The sequence below is a fragment of the Pelobates fuscus genome, chromosome 9 (genome assembly GCF_036172605.1).
Source record: "Pelobates fuscus isolate aPelFus1 chromosome 9, aPelFus1.pri, whole genome shotgun sequence".
NCBI lineage: Eukaryota > Metazoa > Chordata > Amphibia > Anura > Pelobatidae > Pelobates > Pelobates fuscus.
Window position 1 is genome coordinate 73796628 of NC_086325.1, and position 20192 is coordinate 73816819.

A 20192-nucleotide genomic window follows, 5' to 3' on the forward strand; every position below is an offset into this window, starting at 1 on the left:
TCTAGGACGCTGGTATAGGGGTAGAGGGACTATGGGACAGGATTTAGGTAAGCCCAGTAAGGGCTGGTTAGCATGTGATCTAGTAGGGAACAGAGAGGGTGAGGAGATGGTTAAAGGTGTTGAAAGGATTGCAAAAGTATGTAAAATTGATGTACCGACATGTGGAAGATTACAACCAGAAAGTTGGCGCAAGTTACTGACAGAAATGAAAGGCAAGCTTACAGATAAAGATTTATTAAAGACTGCTGAAGCATGGTACAGAGTAGCGAAGGCTATTCAGTTAGAAGGTTGGGTTGAGGAAGAGATAAATCACAAAGGTGTGAGATTGTTTGTGTATCATAAGAATTGTGTTGCTGGGGTTTACCCTCAGCCAGCGCCCCAAAATGGCGCCCAGGGGATGTCTATCCCCAAGGTTCAGTCAGCAGTAGGTGATAGCCAGCTGACTATGTTCCCCACTCCCAATCCTCCCGAATCCCATCCCATCACCTCCCCTGTCTGCCCGGTCCTGAATTCTGATGGATCTTTCTTTACCCCTTCCCCGTCTCTAACTGTCCCATCATCCTCATCCATCCCCACGCTTCCTTCCATGCCTAATCCTAACATTTCATCTGCCATTTCCTCCCTGCAATCCCTCTCCGTAGCTAATCCCCTCCCATCAGCATCCGCCCAACTAACCACCCCTCCCTCCCTCCCTTGCGCCGACTCCTCCTTCTGCACCCATCCCTACCAATCCCGTCCTGTCTCCTCCCATAACCGGCTCCACCCCAGTCCAATACCCTACCTCCTTAAATGTAACTACCCACCCTACTCTTCTGCCCTCCCCTGCCTGGCCCTACCCCTTCCCATATCCCATGGCCCTGCCCTATCCCGGTTACCCTCCCTTTACCCAAGCCACTCCCCAGGTTCCGGTCATGCCCAGTCCGGCTCAGTCTGCCCCAGCTGTACCCATATCAAACATGGCCGCCACTTCTTCCCTTGATCCTAATGCAACTCCTTTTCCCGCCTCCAATATGGCGGCCCCCAGTTCAGCCCTGATGCCGGTAATCCCCGGTGACTACCTATCCCCAGGTTATGACTCGCTAGCCACCCCTGCATCTGGGGCTCCTTCCCATCCCCCGATCCTTTCACCGGACGCGGGCCCTGCACCCCGTAAGAGAGCCAACATCATAGACTTCGATGAAGATGAGGAGGACAGGGTATCCCATGTCTCCTCGGAGGTTGCTGCGGGAGCCCCAACTCATCGTTCTATCGATGATCCCTTCGGACACAAGGGTCGGGGAGAACGGGCCCCTCCTAAGTATGTTGCTTTTAACCCCACTCAAGCTAGTGCTTTAATGAAATCACTCCCTGACCCAGAAAAACAACCTATGCCCTTTTATCGAGGGGTAGTTCAAATTCAAAAGACTTATTCCGCCGCATGGCGTGATTTACTGAGTATTTGTGCCATTAAAGCAGGGGATGCATACTGGCCAAGCATGGCCCGACACCTCAGTACAGACCTACTCAGCAGTGACGTTGATTACCCCTCCGGAGTAACTTTTTGCAACCAATTAAGAGAATGGGCTAAGGATAAACTTGCAGATCAGGCTGCTGGCCTTACTGATGTTATACAAGATAAAGGAGAATCAGTGGAAAGGTTTCATGCAAGACTGTACCAAATGTTCACAGATTTGGGGTTCGATCTTACTGACAAGATTCATTCACAAATGCTGTCCGGTGCTTTTGTCCAAGGTGTTAAAGACTCAATACGCAAGGGAATTATTGCTGCCCGACCTGAATATAAGGTTGTTCCCCTGGATACTTTACTCCTAGTTGCTAGGGGCCTAGAGTCTGCCCAGACCCCCAGAAGGCCAAGCTCTGCTCCTCTTATGGTGGCACGCACTACCCCTATTCCCAAGGGTACCAAACCAGAGGATGGTGTTTGTTTTAATTGCAAGGCCAAAGGGCATTTCAAAAGTGATTGCCCGGAACCCAAGAGAGATCCAAGAAAGCCATCCAGGCCTGCCCCGGCCCCCAAGGCCGAGAAGGAGGTTCCGATAATTGAGGAACCAGATGATTAGGAAATTGGCAAGCCTGTGTCATTAACCCCTGTTATGGCAGTGTCTACAGGGGATAAGGGGGGGCCACTTGCTACAGTGACTTTACCCATTGAGGGCCAACCAACCACATTTCTTGTTGACACAGGTGCAGCCCGTAGTGTTCTGAGAGAACAAGACCTGCCAGACCCATCTTTCCTGTCCAATATTGATGTCTCTTGTGTTGGAGTGGATAGCCAGCCAAGATACAGCCCTTTAACAACTCCACTACGAGTTGGCTCTAGCCTGCTTGCTCGCTTTGTGGTATCCTCCACTTGCCCAATTAACCTGTTAGGTGCTGATGTTCTCTCACGCCTGCAAGCATCCATCACCTTCACCCCAGATGGGCAGATAGAAATGTCTACACCTCTATCTGAATCAGACACTTCAGCCCTGTGCTCCTTGCCTCTGATGCTGCATTTGGAAAAGCCCCGTGAGGAAGCAGCAGAATTAAGGTCCAATTTCCCAGAGGTATTAAAAACACAGGTGCCCGCCAAGCTATGGTCCTCAGGCCCAGAGGACATAGGTCACCTAAATGTTCCCCCTGTGGTGGTAAAGCTTATTTTAGGAGCTAAGTTACCAAGAAAGCCACAATATCCATTAAAACCAGCGCAGGCTGCTGCCATTTCTATCCACATCAAGGCACTCCTGGAGAAGGGTGCCCTGGTAAAATGTAAATCTGAATGCAACACCCCATTATTTCCTGTGAAAAAGAAAACTCCAAAAGGTGAGCCTGAAAAGTACAGGATGGTTCAGGATCTCCGTGCCGTCAATGAAGCTACCGTCCTGGACACCCCTCTTGTACCAAATCCCCATACTCTGCTCTCTGGAGTCCCACCATCTGCAAAATTCTTCACAGTCATTGACCTGGCCAATGCCTTTTTCAGTGTCCCACTGGACCCTTCCTGTCAATACCTGTTTGCTTTCACTCATGAGATGCAACAGTATACCTGGACTGTCATGCCCCAAGGGGCACAAAATTCTCCAAGTCAATTTGCAAAGGCCATGGGTACCATCCTTGACCCATGGCAAGTTGAGCACCCAGAAGTTGTTTTGCTCCAGTATGTGGATGATTTACTGCTCTGTGGAGATGATATACCCACTACTGAAAAGTGTTCAATTAGCCTTCTTTCCTATTTGGCAGAACAGGGATGCAAAGCTTCACTCATCAAGCTGCAATTCTGCCAACCCTCAGTGATTTTCCTTGGACATTGCCTATCTCAAGGCACCAGACATCTTACTCGGGACCGGGTAAGAGCCGTACTGGACATTCCACCTCCCAGGACTTCAAAGTCTCTTCATGCCTTCCTAGGCCTCATTTCCTACTGCAGAGCATGGATCCCAGAAGCCTCTCTGCTTATGCAACCTCTCTATAATGCTCTTAAGTCTGACCCGTTCTGTTTGACCAATGAAGCTCTGGTCAATTTCAATGCTCTAAAACGTGCCATTGCTTCTGCTCCTGCCCTGGGCCTACCTGATTACACCAAACCTTTCAAATTATTTGTCTCCGAAAGACAAGGCCATGCAACAGGAGTTCTCACCCAAACTAATGACTTAAGAGGCCGCCAGAGGCCTATTGGATATTTCTCATGTCAACTGGACGTTGTGGCCAGAGGGACTCCTTCCTGTCTCAGGGCTGTTTTTGCTGCAAGACAGCTCATAGAAAGAACCTCAGACCTGGTCCTTGGCCACCCTCTGGTTGTTTTGGCCCCTCATGACATTTCTGCCATCATCAACCAAGTCCAGCTCAAGCACGTGTCTCCAGCCAGACACCTACGCCTACAGTGCCATCTTCTTCTGCCTGACAACATTTCCATCCAAAGATGTCAAGTTCTTAACCCGTCCACTCTTCTCCCACTCCCTGAGGGGGGTATCTATTATGGATTTATCACGGATGAAACCTACATTTACCTGCTCTGTGGATGTATCAAGAAAGTCATGCATCCACATTTGTCATTTTATGAAGATGAGACACCTCTTTGTGAAGGCCCGGATTACGCCTTCTGTACCATGTGGTACAAGCCGAACATTACTCCTGAACCTTGCTATGAAGATGAGCTTTACCACTGGACTGATGTAAAGCTCACTGCACAAGATTTCTATTGTGACTCTGAAGACAATAGCATGGTCTTGGTCCAACTACCTCAACAACTCAACTACCTCTACCGCCATTGGGATACTGCTATCCCACATATTCCTGTTACCAAGTTGAAGACAAGGTCATGGAATGATCTTGGGCCCATGGCAAAGCTATGGGCCACCATGGATGAAGAACAGCTACAGGAAAATGGTATTGTCAAATACCCAACAACCGACCTTCTGGAAGCATGGCCACGCCACTTCCTAGAAAAAGAATTTCAAGATCTGGTCATAGTGAATGATTATGACCCTGAAACACCTCATGACTGTTTTGAACAGATGAAAATGGAGACAGTGCACCTACCAACTGTGCACGAAAATCCATTACCAGATCCAGATTTCACCCTGTTTGTGGACAGTTCAAGATATGCTGATGAAGAAGGAAGATATCATACAGGATATGCCGTAACCACAACAGATGAAGTCATCAAATCATCATCCTTACCGCCAGCAATGTCTGCGCAAGAAGCTGAATTACAGGCTCTGACTTCAGCATGTAAAATTTCCGAAGGAAAACGTGCCAACATCTATACAGATTCAAGATATGCTCTGGGCGTGGCACATGACTTCGGCCTAATTTGGAAGACAAGAGGATTTCTCACCACCGCCGGTACACCAGTCAAGCATAGTACTGCAATCAAGGAGCTAATGGATGCCCTCCTACTCCCTAAAGAAGTGGCCGTTTTGAAGGTAAAGGCCCATGGGAAATTGGATACAGATGAAGCAAAGGGCAACCATTTGGCTGATCAGGCTGCTAAGCTAGCAGCCAGGGATCTGCAGGAAGTGGATGAAGAAGTGTCCGGACAAGAAGAAGAAGAAGTCCCTATTTTTGCTCTGCAAACTCTTCCTACTGATTTACGAATTTTACGAGAACAGCAAGCTGCAGTCACTCCTGAAGAAATCCAGAAATGGAAAAAGAAAGGAGCTGTCCAAAAGGACGGAATATATTACAACAACTTCAAATTTGGTCTTCCCAGAAATTTGTATCCAGCAGTTGTCCAATGGGCACATGGGCCTGCACACCTGTCAAAAGAATTGATGGCCGCCCTCATACAGAAGTATTATGAAGCACCTGGAGTAACAACATTGATCAATAGCTTCTGCAAAGCCTGTGTCATTTGTGCAAAATGCAATCCAGGAAAAGGATGCCTGCGAAACACCTGGCAAAGCCCATGTACCCCTTCCAGCGAATTCAAATTGACCACATCCAAATGCCCAAGAGTGGGCCCCATGAATATGCACTAGTCATAGTGGACATGTTCTCAGGATGGCCAGAGGCCTACCCAGTGGCCAATATCACTGCAAAAACAACCGCAAGACGCCTACTTACAGAGATAGTATGTAGGTTCGGACTCCCAGAAGTCATTGAAAGTGATCAAGGCCCAGCTTTCACAGCAACAGTGACTAAAGAAATTTGGACTGCTCTAGGGGTGACTCTAGCCTTCCACACCCCTTACCACCCACAAAGTAGTGGTAAAGTAGAGCGCATGAATGGCACTTTAAAAGCCAGAATGTTAAAAATGTCACAGGAAACAAAAATGCCCTGGCCAGAAAGCCTGTCAATAGCTTTATTTAGTGTTAGGCACACACCTAGAGGGAAACATTCACTGTCCCCATATGAGATTCTATTTGGGACAGCACCTAGACTAGGTTGTTATTATCCGCAGCAGTTACAGCTCCAATCAGATGTTTTAGTAGACTATGTAACTGAACTTTCAAGTGCCTTAAACAAAATACATGCCCAAGTTTTCTCTTCAATTCCAGATCCCGAATTGGATACAGGTACCCATAACCTGCTTCCCGGAGATTGGGTCCTGGTCAATAAGTTTGTGCGGAAAAATACTCTGGAACCAAGATTTGACGGTCCATTCCAAGTTCTCCTGATTACCGCAACCTCCGTCAAACTGGCCGGTAGGCCAAATTGGATCCACGCTTCCCACTGCAAGAAATCTCCTGCCCCAGAGGAAGCGGATACCGCACAAGCATGTACCTCTGGTACACCTTCTCCTTAATTAGCCTCATAAAGGCCCAGCAAGTAGCCATTACCAAAGATGTTAGTGGGTACACCTTCTGGTATAATTCATCGTGCACCCATGTGGCTACTTATACCTTTGACTACTGTGATATTGTAGAATGCCCATTTCCCACACCACAAATCCAGAGCATCTATAGAGATATCCCTCATTCAAAAGACCCATATGTTTGTGTAGTTGACAAGCAACGGGGGCACAATTGTAACCATTGGGGGGCGGCGGGATGGAATGCCGGGCCTGCCTGGGGTTACAAACCAAAAAGTGCCTTATCTAAAGTAGATGATCATGGTAGATCCCTTCTCCAGAGAATGACTTTGAGAAAGCCTGGGGGGGGGTACACCAATGAAATTAATCCTTAACATTGAGCATCCAAGCCCAACAGATGCAGACCAGTATGTGATGGGAATGTATTGGAAAAAGGGTACCTACCGTAAATTAGGGCATTTCTACCTCAAAGATATGTGTAACTCCTCTGAGTGGCAAGGGGCCACTCATATGGTCCCTAACCCATTAAAACCTCATATCCAGACCTTTCAAGACATGATGGCCATTGCTAACCCCACCTTCGAAGATACCATGGCCGCTGAAACAGGTTTTAATGATGTAAATCTATGGTTAGAATGGATGAAATATAATGCTAATAAGCATAATAAGACCGCATGCTATGTATGTGGCGGTGCCCGGCCTCACCTGGGTACTGTGCCTTTAACCCTGCCAGTAGATATAGAAGAATGTGTTTTAAGCCTTTTTGCCTATCACTATAATTTTAACAGGTCCACATGTATTGCATGGACAAAAGAGTATCCTCTCCTAACCCAGGATGTCAAACCCCCAGATGGTATTACAGTCTATAAAGGTAATTACACTTGTTATGCTAATTATGATGGAATTGGCAGATTCTTAGGTAACTTCTCCAAAGGTTATTGTGCTACCTACAGAAATGTCTCTATGGACTTGTTGCAGTTTCACACCAGGTCATTAGGGGATATTTACTGGTTGTGTGGGGATTTACAGCTAAGATCCAGAATGGACAAAGAGTGGTGGGGGGAGTGTACTCTGGCTAAAGCCATTATGCCTATACATATCATCTCTGACACACACCTCATCACCCATGGGTCCAGGCACACTAAGGTTAAGCGTGACGCCCCAGTAAAAGGAAGTTTTGATCCTCATGTGTATATTGATGCCATTGGAGTGCCTAGGGGGGTGCCCAATGAGTTTAAAGCAAGAGATGAAGTTGCCGCAGGATTTGAATCACTTTTTGCCATAGTTACCACAAACAAGAATTTAAATTGGATAAATTACATTTATTATAATCAACAGCGTTTTGTTAATTATACCAGAGATGCCCTCCAGGGGTTGGCCGAACAGCTGCAGGCCACATCCCAAATGGCTTTTCAGAATAGAATGGCCCTAGATATGATCTTAGCCGAAAAAGGAGGGGTTTGTAAAATTTTGCCCGACACCATGACATGTTGTACCTATATCCCAGAAAACACAGGCCCTAATGGTAAAGTTACATTAGCCATAGAGAAATTAAATGACCTGTCTGAAGAGTTAAAAAGGAATTCTGGGATAAAAGATCCCTGGGAAAGATGGTTTGGTTGGATGACAGGATGGCAAAAGGCTTTAATGCATATTGGTATGGCTATACTAATTTTCCTTTTTATTTTTGCTCTTCTCTTTTGTTGTATCCTCCCATGTCTGAGAAAATCCCTCGTGAAGACTGTTGACCAAGCGGCACCCACTTTCACCCATCTCGAAGTTGATGACCAAGATTTCCAAGACATCAACTCACCCTGTCTGCCGCTGCAAACAATCCCTTTTGTTGATAAAGTGCAGGAATTCTAGGAAGGGACTAGCTTAGGGACAGCATCTGTCAGTGAATGGTAAAGGCCCCGTGTGGAGAAGTGGTGGGTTAGCTGCCATGGGACACCCATGGGTGTGAAGTGTTCGAGAGCCATACTGACGGATGAGTTAGCCTATCAGGGTCAGATCTAGGGACAGTCTTGCACTTTGCATTAACACCTAGCTAGGGGCCACGGGGTTTCTGTGCCTTTGGGTTAACACGTCTTCTGATACTAACAAATAAAGTTTTATCTCTTAGAATCTAACATTTCATAGGGGGGACTGATGTGGGATTATTAAAAATCTTTATTGTACTTGTATTGAATTATTGTACTAACTCCATTTTAACTTTATACTGTGACAATCCTCCATTTTGTCCTCCTAACCTGACTTCTTCAATCCTCCATTTTGTCCTCATAACCTAACTTGTCCATTTTAAAACCACCTTACGTGACAGAATTTCCCAGCACATTTAATACAATAGACAAAGACTGTATTTCCTGCAAAGACATGATTAACACAGGAGTTGCTGACTTCTCCTTAAACTTGCAAGATAGTATAATTTGAAGGCCATGAGAACACAGTAGTAATGAAATGTTCTATTCATAAGAGACCTTGCACCTGGCCACGAGGCCTGATATCACTGACCGTGTAAAATGACGCTCAAGACCCCCTTATCCCCACCCGTGTCCAGAACAATCCCACCTCTGGTGGGTGGGCACGGGACTAACCACTTCATTTTTGAACCAATAAGTAATATTGATAGGAGGACACTAATCCCGACACTTAACAATTAATCCAATTGATGATGTTTATTTGCTGATATTCTAATAATCAATGATGACGCAAAATGTCTCTTAAAAGGGCCTGCGCGCCCGCTTTTTATTCACTTGCCAATAAATTTTCTCGAAGTTATTTTAACCTGAACTCCGTGTGTCAGACTTAATTACTTCAGCGTATATACGCAATTCAATTTTACTAATTTGGACAGGAACAGACATTTAAAACATTTTGGTTTACTGCTAAAAAGTACCATAACAACATCAGCCAATGGGCTGGCATAATCTGCATGTGCAGCAAGCACTGCGCAAACAGTAGACCTTCCCCATAGGAAAAAGCATTGCCTCAACGCTTTGCTATAGGGGTTTCCTCGTCAGTGGATGTCCTCATGCATAGCATCCTGCGTCGTATCACAGAATCAAACTCCATGAAGCGCCTCTAGTGGCTGTCTGGTAGACAGCCAATAGAGGCAGTCTTAGTACTGAAATGTAAACATTGCAGTTTCTCTAAAACTGCCATGTTTTACAATGCATGAGTATGGGGGACAGGGACAAAGACAGTGCACCCAGACTACTTCAATGAGATGAAGTGGTCTGTGATCCTATAGTGTCCGTTTAAATGTGAAATTAGATTTAAATTATGTTAGTGAAAAACCCTGCTCATATCTGAATGTACATCAATGTTTGTCTTTCCCAAATAAATTTCAAAACAGACCATCAGCTATGAGCTTCCCCTTCTGTTGACAGAGGAACCTCACAAGCTCTGCAGTGTCTGTTGAGCCAGCGATAAAGGAAGTACTAGGATTGGCTGGGGAAGCTGCAAACACTAGGGCGTTGTACAAAATTTTGACATTTCAGTAGCAAACATTTTTATTATTACCGTATCTGCATAGAAAAGAGGTTAACGTCAGTCCAGGATCTCTCTTTTATGACCTGCTGGTTTGTGCAAATTTGAGTTAAACAGTCCAAGCATATTAAGAAAGGCCGTTTCAACCTTTAGCTTTATTTATTACAGCTTATAGACATTTTTATTTCTGTTAGATAGTATGGTATGTTTCCTTGCAGTGGTGTCTGGTAAAACAGTCTCTTACGCAAGCAGTTACATCTGCAATTAAATTAACCGGCACATTCCAGCAGTGCCCAGGAAACTGTCTAAAAATGGATCCTGTTTCTTTAGATTTAATTCATATACTCCCCACTGGTTTCTTTACTGCATTGAGGTATTTTAATATATAGCCTAATCGTATATAGACTAGGAAAAGCTTTGGGTGGAAGCATAGATCTCTGTAGTTGCATCTGCTTTACATTATGGCAGCTTGCGTCAGTATAATTAGTATTACTGGTATTTATGAAGAGCAAACATATACAATACTGCACAAAGGGAAAATAGACAGTACAGTATAAACAAACCAAAACAAAATTGATAGAGGACCCGGCCCGTGAGCTGAGATCTAGAATTTACAGCCCTTTTACACAAAGTTATCAGCTAGACGGCTTGTGAGCTTTCAATAATGAATTATAAATGGCTATCTGTGCAGTTAGTAGGGAAACCAAGGTAGCATTTTACACACTCGGAGGAAAAGAATATAGAACAGCAGAGCTCAAAATTATTATTCGCCACTAGCAAGCAAAAATATGGCCCTGGTGAGTGTGCCATGGATCCTCCAGGCTTGCAGTGGCTAGCAACTTTTAAACTCTGACAAGTGACATCGGACTTGAAATGTTATCCCTTGAATTTTTATAGTAGTACACGTGCTTGTTGTTTGGCAAAAGGGGGGGGGGGGGGGAGGACATGCAATTCTAACTTGGGTTTTGAGTTTTAGGTGAACAAAATACTCAACTAAAGTATTGGTCATAATTATACTTTATTTAAAGGGACACTATAGTGCCAAGGAATATAAACATGTATTTCTGAAACTATAGTGCTGGGATAAATCTTAGGTCCCTGGCTATCATCTCGTTGAGATTAAAAGTGATTTTACTCGCCTTTTCTCCCAGACCACGACGGTCTTACGACGCCTGGCCCGCCTCCATTGCTGAAATCATTAATCTTGCTGAGCTCAGCTAATCCAATGTTTTCCTACAGGAAAGCATTGGGAAGCTATAGCGCATACATGGCAAAAACGCATCTCTATGGGAAATATTCAGCGGCTCCATGCATAGTGTAGAAACGCTGAAGGTGGACTGAGTGATTGCCTCAGTGACTGCCACTAGAGGTGTTACTAGGCAGCAATGTAAAACACTTCATTTTCTCTGAAAGTGCTGTGTTTACAGTGCCAACACTGCAGGAACATGTTTTAGACACCAGAACCACTACATTAAGTGGTTCTGGTGACTATAATGTCCTTTTAAATGTAGATGTCCTCACCGGTTTATTTTCGTACAGATGTCATATCCACCATGTTTTCCAAGCTACATATAATTTATAAAAATTAAGGGGGTGCATTTGGCAAGTGCTTCCAATACAACGTTAATACATTTGTTAGGTTTTGGCCTCATTAATATGAACATTTCACAACACCTCATGTTGTGCTATCAAGTGAAATAAACATGATAAAAGTATTACATTTTGGTATTTCAGCAATTTGGAACAGATGTCCCTTCTTTTCTGCATGGGAAGGAAAAGTTTTACTGCCAAAGTATGAGTTGAAGGCAACTATAATGTCTCTAAACAAAAGCAAATGCCACCGATAGTTCAAGTCAGGTAAAGACTGGCTGATCTACATTAAATAAGCAAACAATGAAGATTTTCTTTCTATTTTCTTTTTACATTTTACAAATGATAACAGAAAAAGAAAAATGTGGACAGTGAGCATTCAGACAAAAGCTGTATCAGATGGTTTAAAACACAGTTGATGAAGCTGTGGCACAGGTTCCACATGGGGTGCTTTTAAAGTAACTCTTCAGTCCCCTAAATCACTTCAACAAGTGATTTAGGAGTTATAGAAACTCCCCAAACATCATAACCACTAACATGTGCTGTAGTTGTTATGGTGCCAGAAGTGTACTGGTGCCAAACAATTGTAAAAAGACAAACTGAAAGATTTGACAACTTATCTGGGGCTCTGCCAAGCAACAGTCATCTCCTCCATTGAAAGCTGGAATCTTCGACGCAGCGTTTCAATTAGCTTTCCTGAGTTATCGGCTGAATGCGCATGCGCGGCACAAGCCAGCATTCTCAATGCTTTCCCATGGACGCTGGCGTCTTCTCACTGTGAAAAATCCCAGTGAGAAGCGCCTCTAGTGGCTGTCAATGAGACAGCCACTAAAGGCTGGATTAACCCATTTGTAAACATAGCAGTTTCTCTGAAACTGCTATGTTTACAGCAGAAAGGGTTAATCTTACATGGACCTGGCACCCAGACCACTTCATTAAGCTGAAGTGGTCTGGGTGCCTATAGTGGTCATTTAATGGAGGAGGTGACAGGCAGCAGGCAAACCCCAGGTAAGTTGTCAAACTGCTAGCAAATGGTGAAAAGGTGTCAGTGTACTCCTGGAACCATTAACACTACAGCACAAGTAGTGGTTATGGTGCTTGGAGTGTTCATTAAATTGCCTAACATGGGTTATTTTGGCCTATTTTCTATGAGAAGCATTGTACTGGTGATCGTTGTAATTAGCATGCATACACTACGTCCGCAATGCCTCTCTATAAGAATCCCTGGATTGGAGAGAAACTGTAGTCGCTCCAGGCTGTAGAGCACAGGGTTTTTAAAATTTAAAAAACAAAAGAAAGAAAGTGTGAGGTTAAATCTAAAATAAAATAATTTAAAATAGTTTTTAAAGTTAAAGTGCTTCTTTTTTTTTTTTTTTTTACTCTGGAGTGGGAAAGTACCAATTCAAATACAAAAAATAGCGGTAATTATCAAATAATGTTGGTAATGAGATGTACCCTATTGAAATATCTTATATTTATATTCTGTTTTACACCAAGAATTGCCTTTAGAGTGTAGCGAATGCAAGCCAAGTATATTTAAAATTGCAAATCACAAATTTGAAAGAACACTATAGGGTCAGGAATACACACATATATTCCTGACCTTATAGTATTAAAAACATTATTTAGGTGGCTGCCCCCCATCTATGGGAAAGCATTAGATTGGCTGACGTCAATTCTGATGACCTCAGCCAAGGAGGCGGAGGCCAGACACCACGCTGGCCAATCAGCATCTCCTCACAGCTATAAATTGAATCAATGCATGTCTATGAAGAATTTTCAGCGTCTACATGCAGAGTGTCAGTGCTGCACCCAGGAAGCAACTCATGTGGCCATCTGAGTGACTGCCACTGGAGGTGCCCCTAGGGAGCAAAGCAAACACCCTTTTTTGTGTTTGCATTAAAAAGCCTGCAGGGACATACCATAAACACCAGAACAACTGCATTAAGCTGCAGTTGTTCTGGTGACTATAGTGTCCCTTTAAGAATAATGATCAATAGGTAAACTTGAAGTGTTACTCCAAGCATTACAAACACTATCACCCCTGGCCCGTTTCCCGGTACCATTTTGCAAAGGTTTCCCCACCTACTTGGGACCTGAGATTCCTCTATGGCTGGTGCCGTCCATTAATTGTCTAAGAGCATCAGGTGACCGCCATTAGCAAATGAATGACATTCAGTGAATAGAATTATACACAGAACTGACAATAGCCATACAGCTAATGAGGCTGCTCCAGCAGTAAATGAGTTAAACGCTGTGTGCAGTAATTCAAAACAAAACTGCAGGCACTAAAACCACTTCTGATCATGTGATAAATGTGTAAAAATATAAGCTTGCTCCTGCCAGGCTGATTACCTTTTATTGAAATATTTTAGAAGATGGCAATTGCACAGGTAAAAAGTATTGTGACCAACACACCACATCTTTACAAGAGGTAAATAAAATATCCTTTACATATTGCAAATATTTTCACTTAACATAGTTTACAATAATAGATATGCAGCATTTAAAACTCCAATTATCCATTGCTCTTTATGCTGACCGACTGCCCTGGCACTATGCTGCATATTAACACTGTACCAGCCTTAGCATTATTGATCTGTTTAATTTCACTGCTGTAGTTTTGTTTAGTGCCAAACAAAGCATGATCAGCAAAACAAGAATAGAGAACAAGCAGATACAGATCACAGAAGCAAAGCTTTCTAACTTGCTGTCATTTCAATGCCAATTACATCCACATAGGGACAGGGAACTTCTGGCATACAATACTTGTAAACTATGTTTCTATGTTTGATGGATAGAACAGATAGGATAGACTGATACGGTGCCATAACCACTTCAAAATACTGCACATATAATTATTTTTCCCCCCCACTGGTATCCAATGCTAGTGTGACAGCAGTGTCAGTGACGGGAATTGCAAGTTCAGTGGAACGTTCCCTCTAGGCAGTATCTGGAAGTCAATGGGACCTCAGAGATTGGCAGACCCTTCAGCAGAGAGCTGCATCTGACAAGAGTCACATCAGTGGCATCAACGGCTGCTCGGTTATCAAAACAATAGCTGGTATCATGCTTACTAAGATACCTGGTGAGCCAGTGAGAGTTCTAACCAAAACCCAACAAGACAACATATGTATCCCTGAGACGCTTACAAGTTACGCCAGCATGTTCAAATGCCCAATATGTGATTTCAAGAGATTGTAAGCAGAAAATTGGTGGTGTGTCATGTAAATTTGCCATGAGTCATTCAGTATCTTAGGTTTTAAAAGGATTTTGATAATATATTTGTTCTGCCTTCCATATCTTCTATGTCTTGCAATGTTATAGAAAATAACTAATATATATAGATAGAGTTATAGATTTCAAGAGGTTGCTGTATCTGCCTGACAACAATAAACAATTGGGGATAAACATTCTAAAAAAGGGGGGGCGGAGCCAAGCTGCCATACAGAGAGGTCGCACATGAGACAAGCTCCGTGCCAAAACGCTTGTATTTGGCCCACAAGTGGGCAAAAACCTACCGAATCGACGATTAGACGACCTGGAGAAGTAAGCACTTACATGCAGAAGCCAAACGGCAACTTTCCTGACCGAAATCGGTGGCATCTGACCGGGGATAGACCTGAGGCCTACTCAGACGAAGCAAGAGAGGCGTCCGACATCCACGTCGTCCGTAGCTAATCGCTCGGAGGTCTCCCAGGTACACTTCCTCCCCCCCCCCCCCCCACCGGTGAGGGATATCCCGGTACTCTAAGCCTGCAACGGCTAAACTAAAGCGGGGACCGTTCCACACGGCTGGCACAGCTCCAGCAAACACCAGGCAACTGGACCGCAGCTAAGATGGCCGCCCAGCGAGAACCACAAAAGCGGAGCGCACACGCCCAACCATACACACACTCTCTGGGGGAATTTGACCGGCTTTGCCAGAGCCTCTGGAACATACTGCGTGAACGAGGACTGCCTTACCGCCAGGCGGCAAAACTAGTGGCTACATGGATTCGTCCAGTGACCCGCCGGCGCCATTACAGGCACCCACCGCAGGCATCCGGGAAGGCCAGGCTACGCACACACCACCGCCCTCACGGGCAGGAAGCCACACCATGTTACACGAGCGACCAAGCAGGCCCCCACATCAAGGCAACAAAGATTGCAAAACCAACCTCCCACACCAGCTACTCCCGCGACCCGAGAGCCGGCGCTCGACGAAGCTTGACCCTGTCCCCCCAAACTACAACCGCAAACCGGGGAGACGCACGGCTACACAATCCACTGCATGCTGCTGGAAAGGAGTCCCAGCCCAGGGGCGCCCTTGAAGACAAGAACCACACTTACAGCCATCGCTATGCGGTCTAATCGTATCAAGGGACCACAACATTTTTCTCTAGGTACTGCTGTTGAGACAGCACGTTACCAGTGACTCTGTACGTTACTAGCTACCCCCAGAGCGACTCTTATTCACACATATTGCATATATGTTCCACCTGTTATCAGTTTAATTAAGTTTGCTTTTTCTACTGTTTAGAGTCAGCAAGGGCTGTTTGTATGTAACTGTTGGATCAGGCTAACTACAACCACACATCTTGCATATTATGAATCACAAATGTCTGCATTATCTTGTATACTTAATACTGCTACACATAGACAATCTTGAGGACACACCCACATATCTCCTAGCCTTTCTGTTTAAATGCTAGGAAATTGGGCAGTTCAGTGTTATGAAGCGATTTCAGGGTAACATGACCAAGCGGCATTTTATTACCCGCCTTGAAAGCGCCACTCTTGACGACATAGCAAAATGTGTACAATCATGCTAACATGTCTGTTATACAAATCTTCACTAGTCAGGCAATGTTTACCTGTCCTTAATCGCCACAGAGCACGGTGAAATCGCACTATGTATACTGTCTTCTTATTAAGCTACCTAATAACTACACTGTGCAAAATATTGGTCCCCTCGGAAACAAGCATCTACCTTAACACTCTTAGACAAGCATCTACGACACTCTTATATAGCACAACGTGTAGATAAGCCTTCCTAATCTTTCATATACACGTTAAGTTCAGCATCATACTGTTGTCTACCCTTCTATAATATAAAAATGTGCACAGTCTATCCATGCCATGTGATTGTATATCTATGCTTATGAAAACTCTGGCATTTGCTGTCGTGGCATTGCTGGTATACAATGTTCCTTGTCTAATAAATGCACAATAAAATAAAGAATTTAAAAAAAAAAAAAACATTCCAAAATAAAGGGACACTCCAGTCCCCAGAAGATATTAACTGCATGTCCCATCTCCCTTATTTTATAAAAGCACATATTTCAAGAGAATATCCCTATTTATCATTGTTTCATATGTAAATATATTTGGAAGTCAAGGCCAACTCCCCTGTTTTTGCACTGCTTCCTGTCACAGGTGCCTCATTCCAGGGCTCTATTTAAAGGGACACTCCAGTGCCAGGAAAACAAATAGTTTTCCTGGCAATGCAGATCCCCTCTCCCTCCCACCCCCCATCCCATGTTGCTGACTGGGTGAAAACTCCTTCAGTGACTTACCTGAGACCACTGCCGATGTCCCTCGGCGGAGGTTTAGGGTCTGCCCCCGCTCCTCCCCTGCCGACGTCAGCCGTGGGGAAGCACGATTGCGCATGCGTGGCTGCCAGTGGGATGAGACCTAATGCGCATGCGCGGCATTACACCTCCCCATGGAAAGCATTGAAAATGCTTTCAATGCTTTCCTATGGGGATTTTAGCGATGCTGGAGGTACTCACATAGCGTGAGGACGTCCAGCGACGCTATAGCACAACCTGTGCTATAGACCAGGAAGTGCCCTCTAGTGGCTGTCTAGTAGACAGCCACTAGAGGAGAAGTTAACCCTGCAAGGTAAATATTGCAGTTTAGGAAACTGCAATATTTACAGTTGCAGGGCTAAGGGTAGTGGGAGTTGGCACCCAGACCACGCCAATGGTGCCTGTAGTGTCCCTTTAACCTTGCACTGCAGAGAGCCCAAGGAGAAAGGATTTCCCACGTAAGTGAGTAAAAGGGAATCACTCTATAGGCACCCAGACAGACAATAGAGGCACTTCCTGGTGGTTAGGCCACTTTTGGTCACCTAACTGACACTGCACGTCCTCACGACCTGCATGAGGACATTCAGCGTCAGTCAATTCCCCATAGGAAAGCAGTGGTTCAATGCTTTCCTAAGGGGAGGGCCTAATGCACTTGCGGTGTTTGTCACAAAGGCACATTAATGCCCCTCCCCCATCAGCTGATGTCAGAGAGGACAGAGCACCAATCCTTGATGCTGGAATTGAATAAATACAAGGGGGGGGGGGGGGAGCAGGAGTAATAGTGCTAAGAATACAACTTTGTATTCCTAGCACTATAGTATCCCATTAATCTCTAAAGCAGGCATTAGGTTGCTAGTATAGGACCTGCCAAAAATGGGGTGCATTGGCATCGTGACAGAGTTTTGCAAAGTATGATAATTCTTTTGGATCAACAGCATAAAAGAATGGGTTTCAAGGTTGATCTTGATTCTTTAAAAACACTACAACACTATAGAGTCCCTCTGACTCCCCTCAACATACCAAGGCAGTTAAAGGGTTCAAAACCCTTTAAACACCTACCTTATTCCAGTGCCGAGGACCTTCGACACTTGCTCCATCTCCAACATCCTATGGGGAATTTGAAAAAACTGGATGTCCACAAGCACAGCGTTAGGACATCCAGCGTAGTTTCATGGAGTTAAGCTCAGTGTACATGTCTAGTAGACAGCTATGAGAGGCAGTCTTAAAGGGAAACTCCAGTGCCAGAAAAACGATCCGTTTTTCTGGCACTGGAGGGTCCCTCTCCCTCCCACCCCCCAATCCCCGGTTACTGAAGGGGTGAAAACCCCTTCAGTCACTTACCTGGGACAGCGGCGATGTCCCTCGCCGCTGTCTCCGCCTCCGCGACCCTCCTCCCAGTGATTGCGTCGGCCGGTGGGCGAGACTGATCTCGCCCACCGGCCGAGGAGACGTAATGCGCATGCGCGGAAATGCCGCGCATGCGCATTACGTCTCCCCATAGGAAAGCATTGAAAAATAATTTCAATGCTTTCCTATGGGGTTTTGAGCGACGCTGGAGGTCCTCACACAGAAACCTGTGCTAGAAACTAGGAAGTGACCTCTAGTGGCTGTCTAGTAGACAGCCACTAGAGGTGGAGTTAACCCTGCAATGTAATTATTGCAGTTTATAAAAAAACTGCAATAATTACAGCTGCAGGGTTAAGGGTAGTGGGAGTTGGCACCCAGACCACTCCAATGAGCAGAAGTGGTCTGGGTGCCTAGAGTGTCCCTTTAACACTGCAATATAAACATTCTCTGAAACTGCAATATTAGAGATTGCAGAGTTAATGGGATGGGGTCTGTGCACCCAGACCATTTCAATGAGATGAAGTGGCCTGGGTGCCTATAATGCTCCTTTAAAACTCCACTCAGAACACCCAAAGCTATAGCTGATTGAAGTGGTTATGATGTAGAGTCTTTGGGTGCTGTCGCCGAGGTTTGTGACAATTTTGAGCAGTTTGACAAAACGCGTGGCTCTCCTGACATCTGAATAATGGCCCCAGCACTCTTAGCCTATTGTTGCCATCCAGTGTTGGACAGTTGATGCAGGTATTCACTTCTGCGTTAGCAGTGATGCAACAGAAAAGCCACGGTTTAGGAGCTGGGTAAGTCCTATTTTTGAGGAAACTAGTAGAAAGATGGAGTGACAAATATAAATTAGTTATAGATTGATGGGGTGCCTGTAGATCTATAACTAATGTGGGGTAAAAAACTTCTATCACTACAAGCCACGAGAGGGTAATAAGGTATAGTAAGACACTAAACCAGAACAGGCTAATAAGGTATAGTAAGACACTAAGCCAGAACAGGGTAATAATGTATAGTAAGACACTCCTATCACTATAAGCCACAACAGGGTAATAATGTATAGTAAGACATTACCACCTGACCCACTGTTCTATAATAGTCACCAGTCAGGGATGGCCAAAAGGTAGAACGACAAACCCCATCCTGCTCTGCAAGCCTATGGTAGAGTCCCAATTAATGTAGAACTACAACTCCCATAATCCTTTGGCAGTTATTTTGGTCCACACCCTTTCCTCTGCCTCCCCAAACCCTATACACAAGCCTTGGGTTTATTTTTGAAAGGTAACACATAGTATCCTCCTTCTCTCCTATTAAACCGAATCCCCCCCTGTATTTTCTGTATGGGATGCTTTCAGCCCCCCTGATATCCTATCTCCATCCACCCCCCTCCCCCTGGTGCACCCTGATCATGTCCTCTCACCATCGTACAGATCGAGGCGATCTTCCGGACGGTCATCAGTACGTCCATCCGCTCTCCTCCGCCGCCGCCATGATGATGAACCGGAGCTCGGCCCTTGACAGCCGCAGCAGGGTCACCGGGAAAGCGCTCCGCCCGCCGCTGTGCACGATTCAAAACAGTCCTATCGGAAACATAGACAGGAGCAGCAAGGTTCCGGGCAGAGCACTGAGTACCGTATGCACACACAGGGCGGGGATACTGTGACTGGGACACTGACTGCTGTGCTCAGCTGATTGTCACTGCTGCCACGCAAGGACCACATGCCGGTCTGTGCCGTCATGCAGTGCAGGGTTTCCATGGCCACTGACGGCATAGACCGTCATGCAGTAATGGTACCAGCAGGGGTTAAGTCCCAGCTGATACCAAGGACCTCTGGGATTAAAATGGATTTACCATCAATGCGTTTAATAAATATAATGTCCCCCATCCAGCCTGGCATTGCCCACCCTGTGTAAGGGAGAACCCCAGGGTGTTTTCTGATCCTGGGGAGGTCTCCCTAGTA

General features: G+C 45.1%; 1 protein-coding gene across 1 annotated transcript in view; it reads right to left on the reverse strand.

The window, feature by feature from the left end:
• The window catches only part of LOC134572835 (ubiquitin carboxyl-terminal hydrolase 12-like), a 72184-nt gene extending 52308 nt beyond the window's left edge, over positions 1–19876 (reverse strand). Inside the window, exon 1 of the mRNA XM_063432077.1 lies at positions 19652–19876. Within this exon, the coding sequence (XP_063288147.1) occupies positions 19652–19699 (48 nt within the window). The 5' untranslated portion in view covers positions 19700–19876. The remainder of the gene's footprint in view (positions 1–19651) is intronic.
• Between the last annotated feature and the right edge of the window lie 316 nt (positions 19877–20192).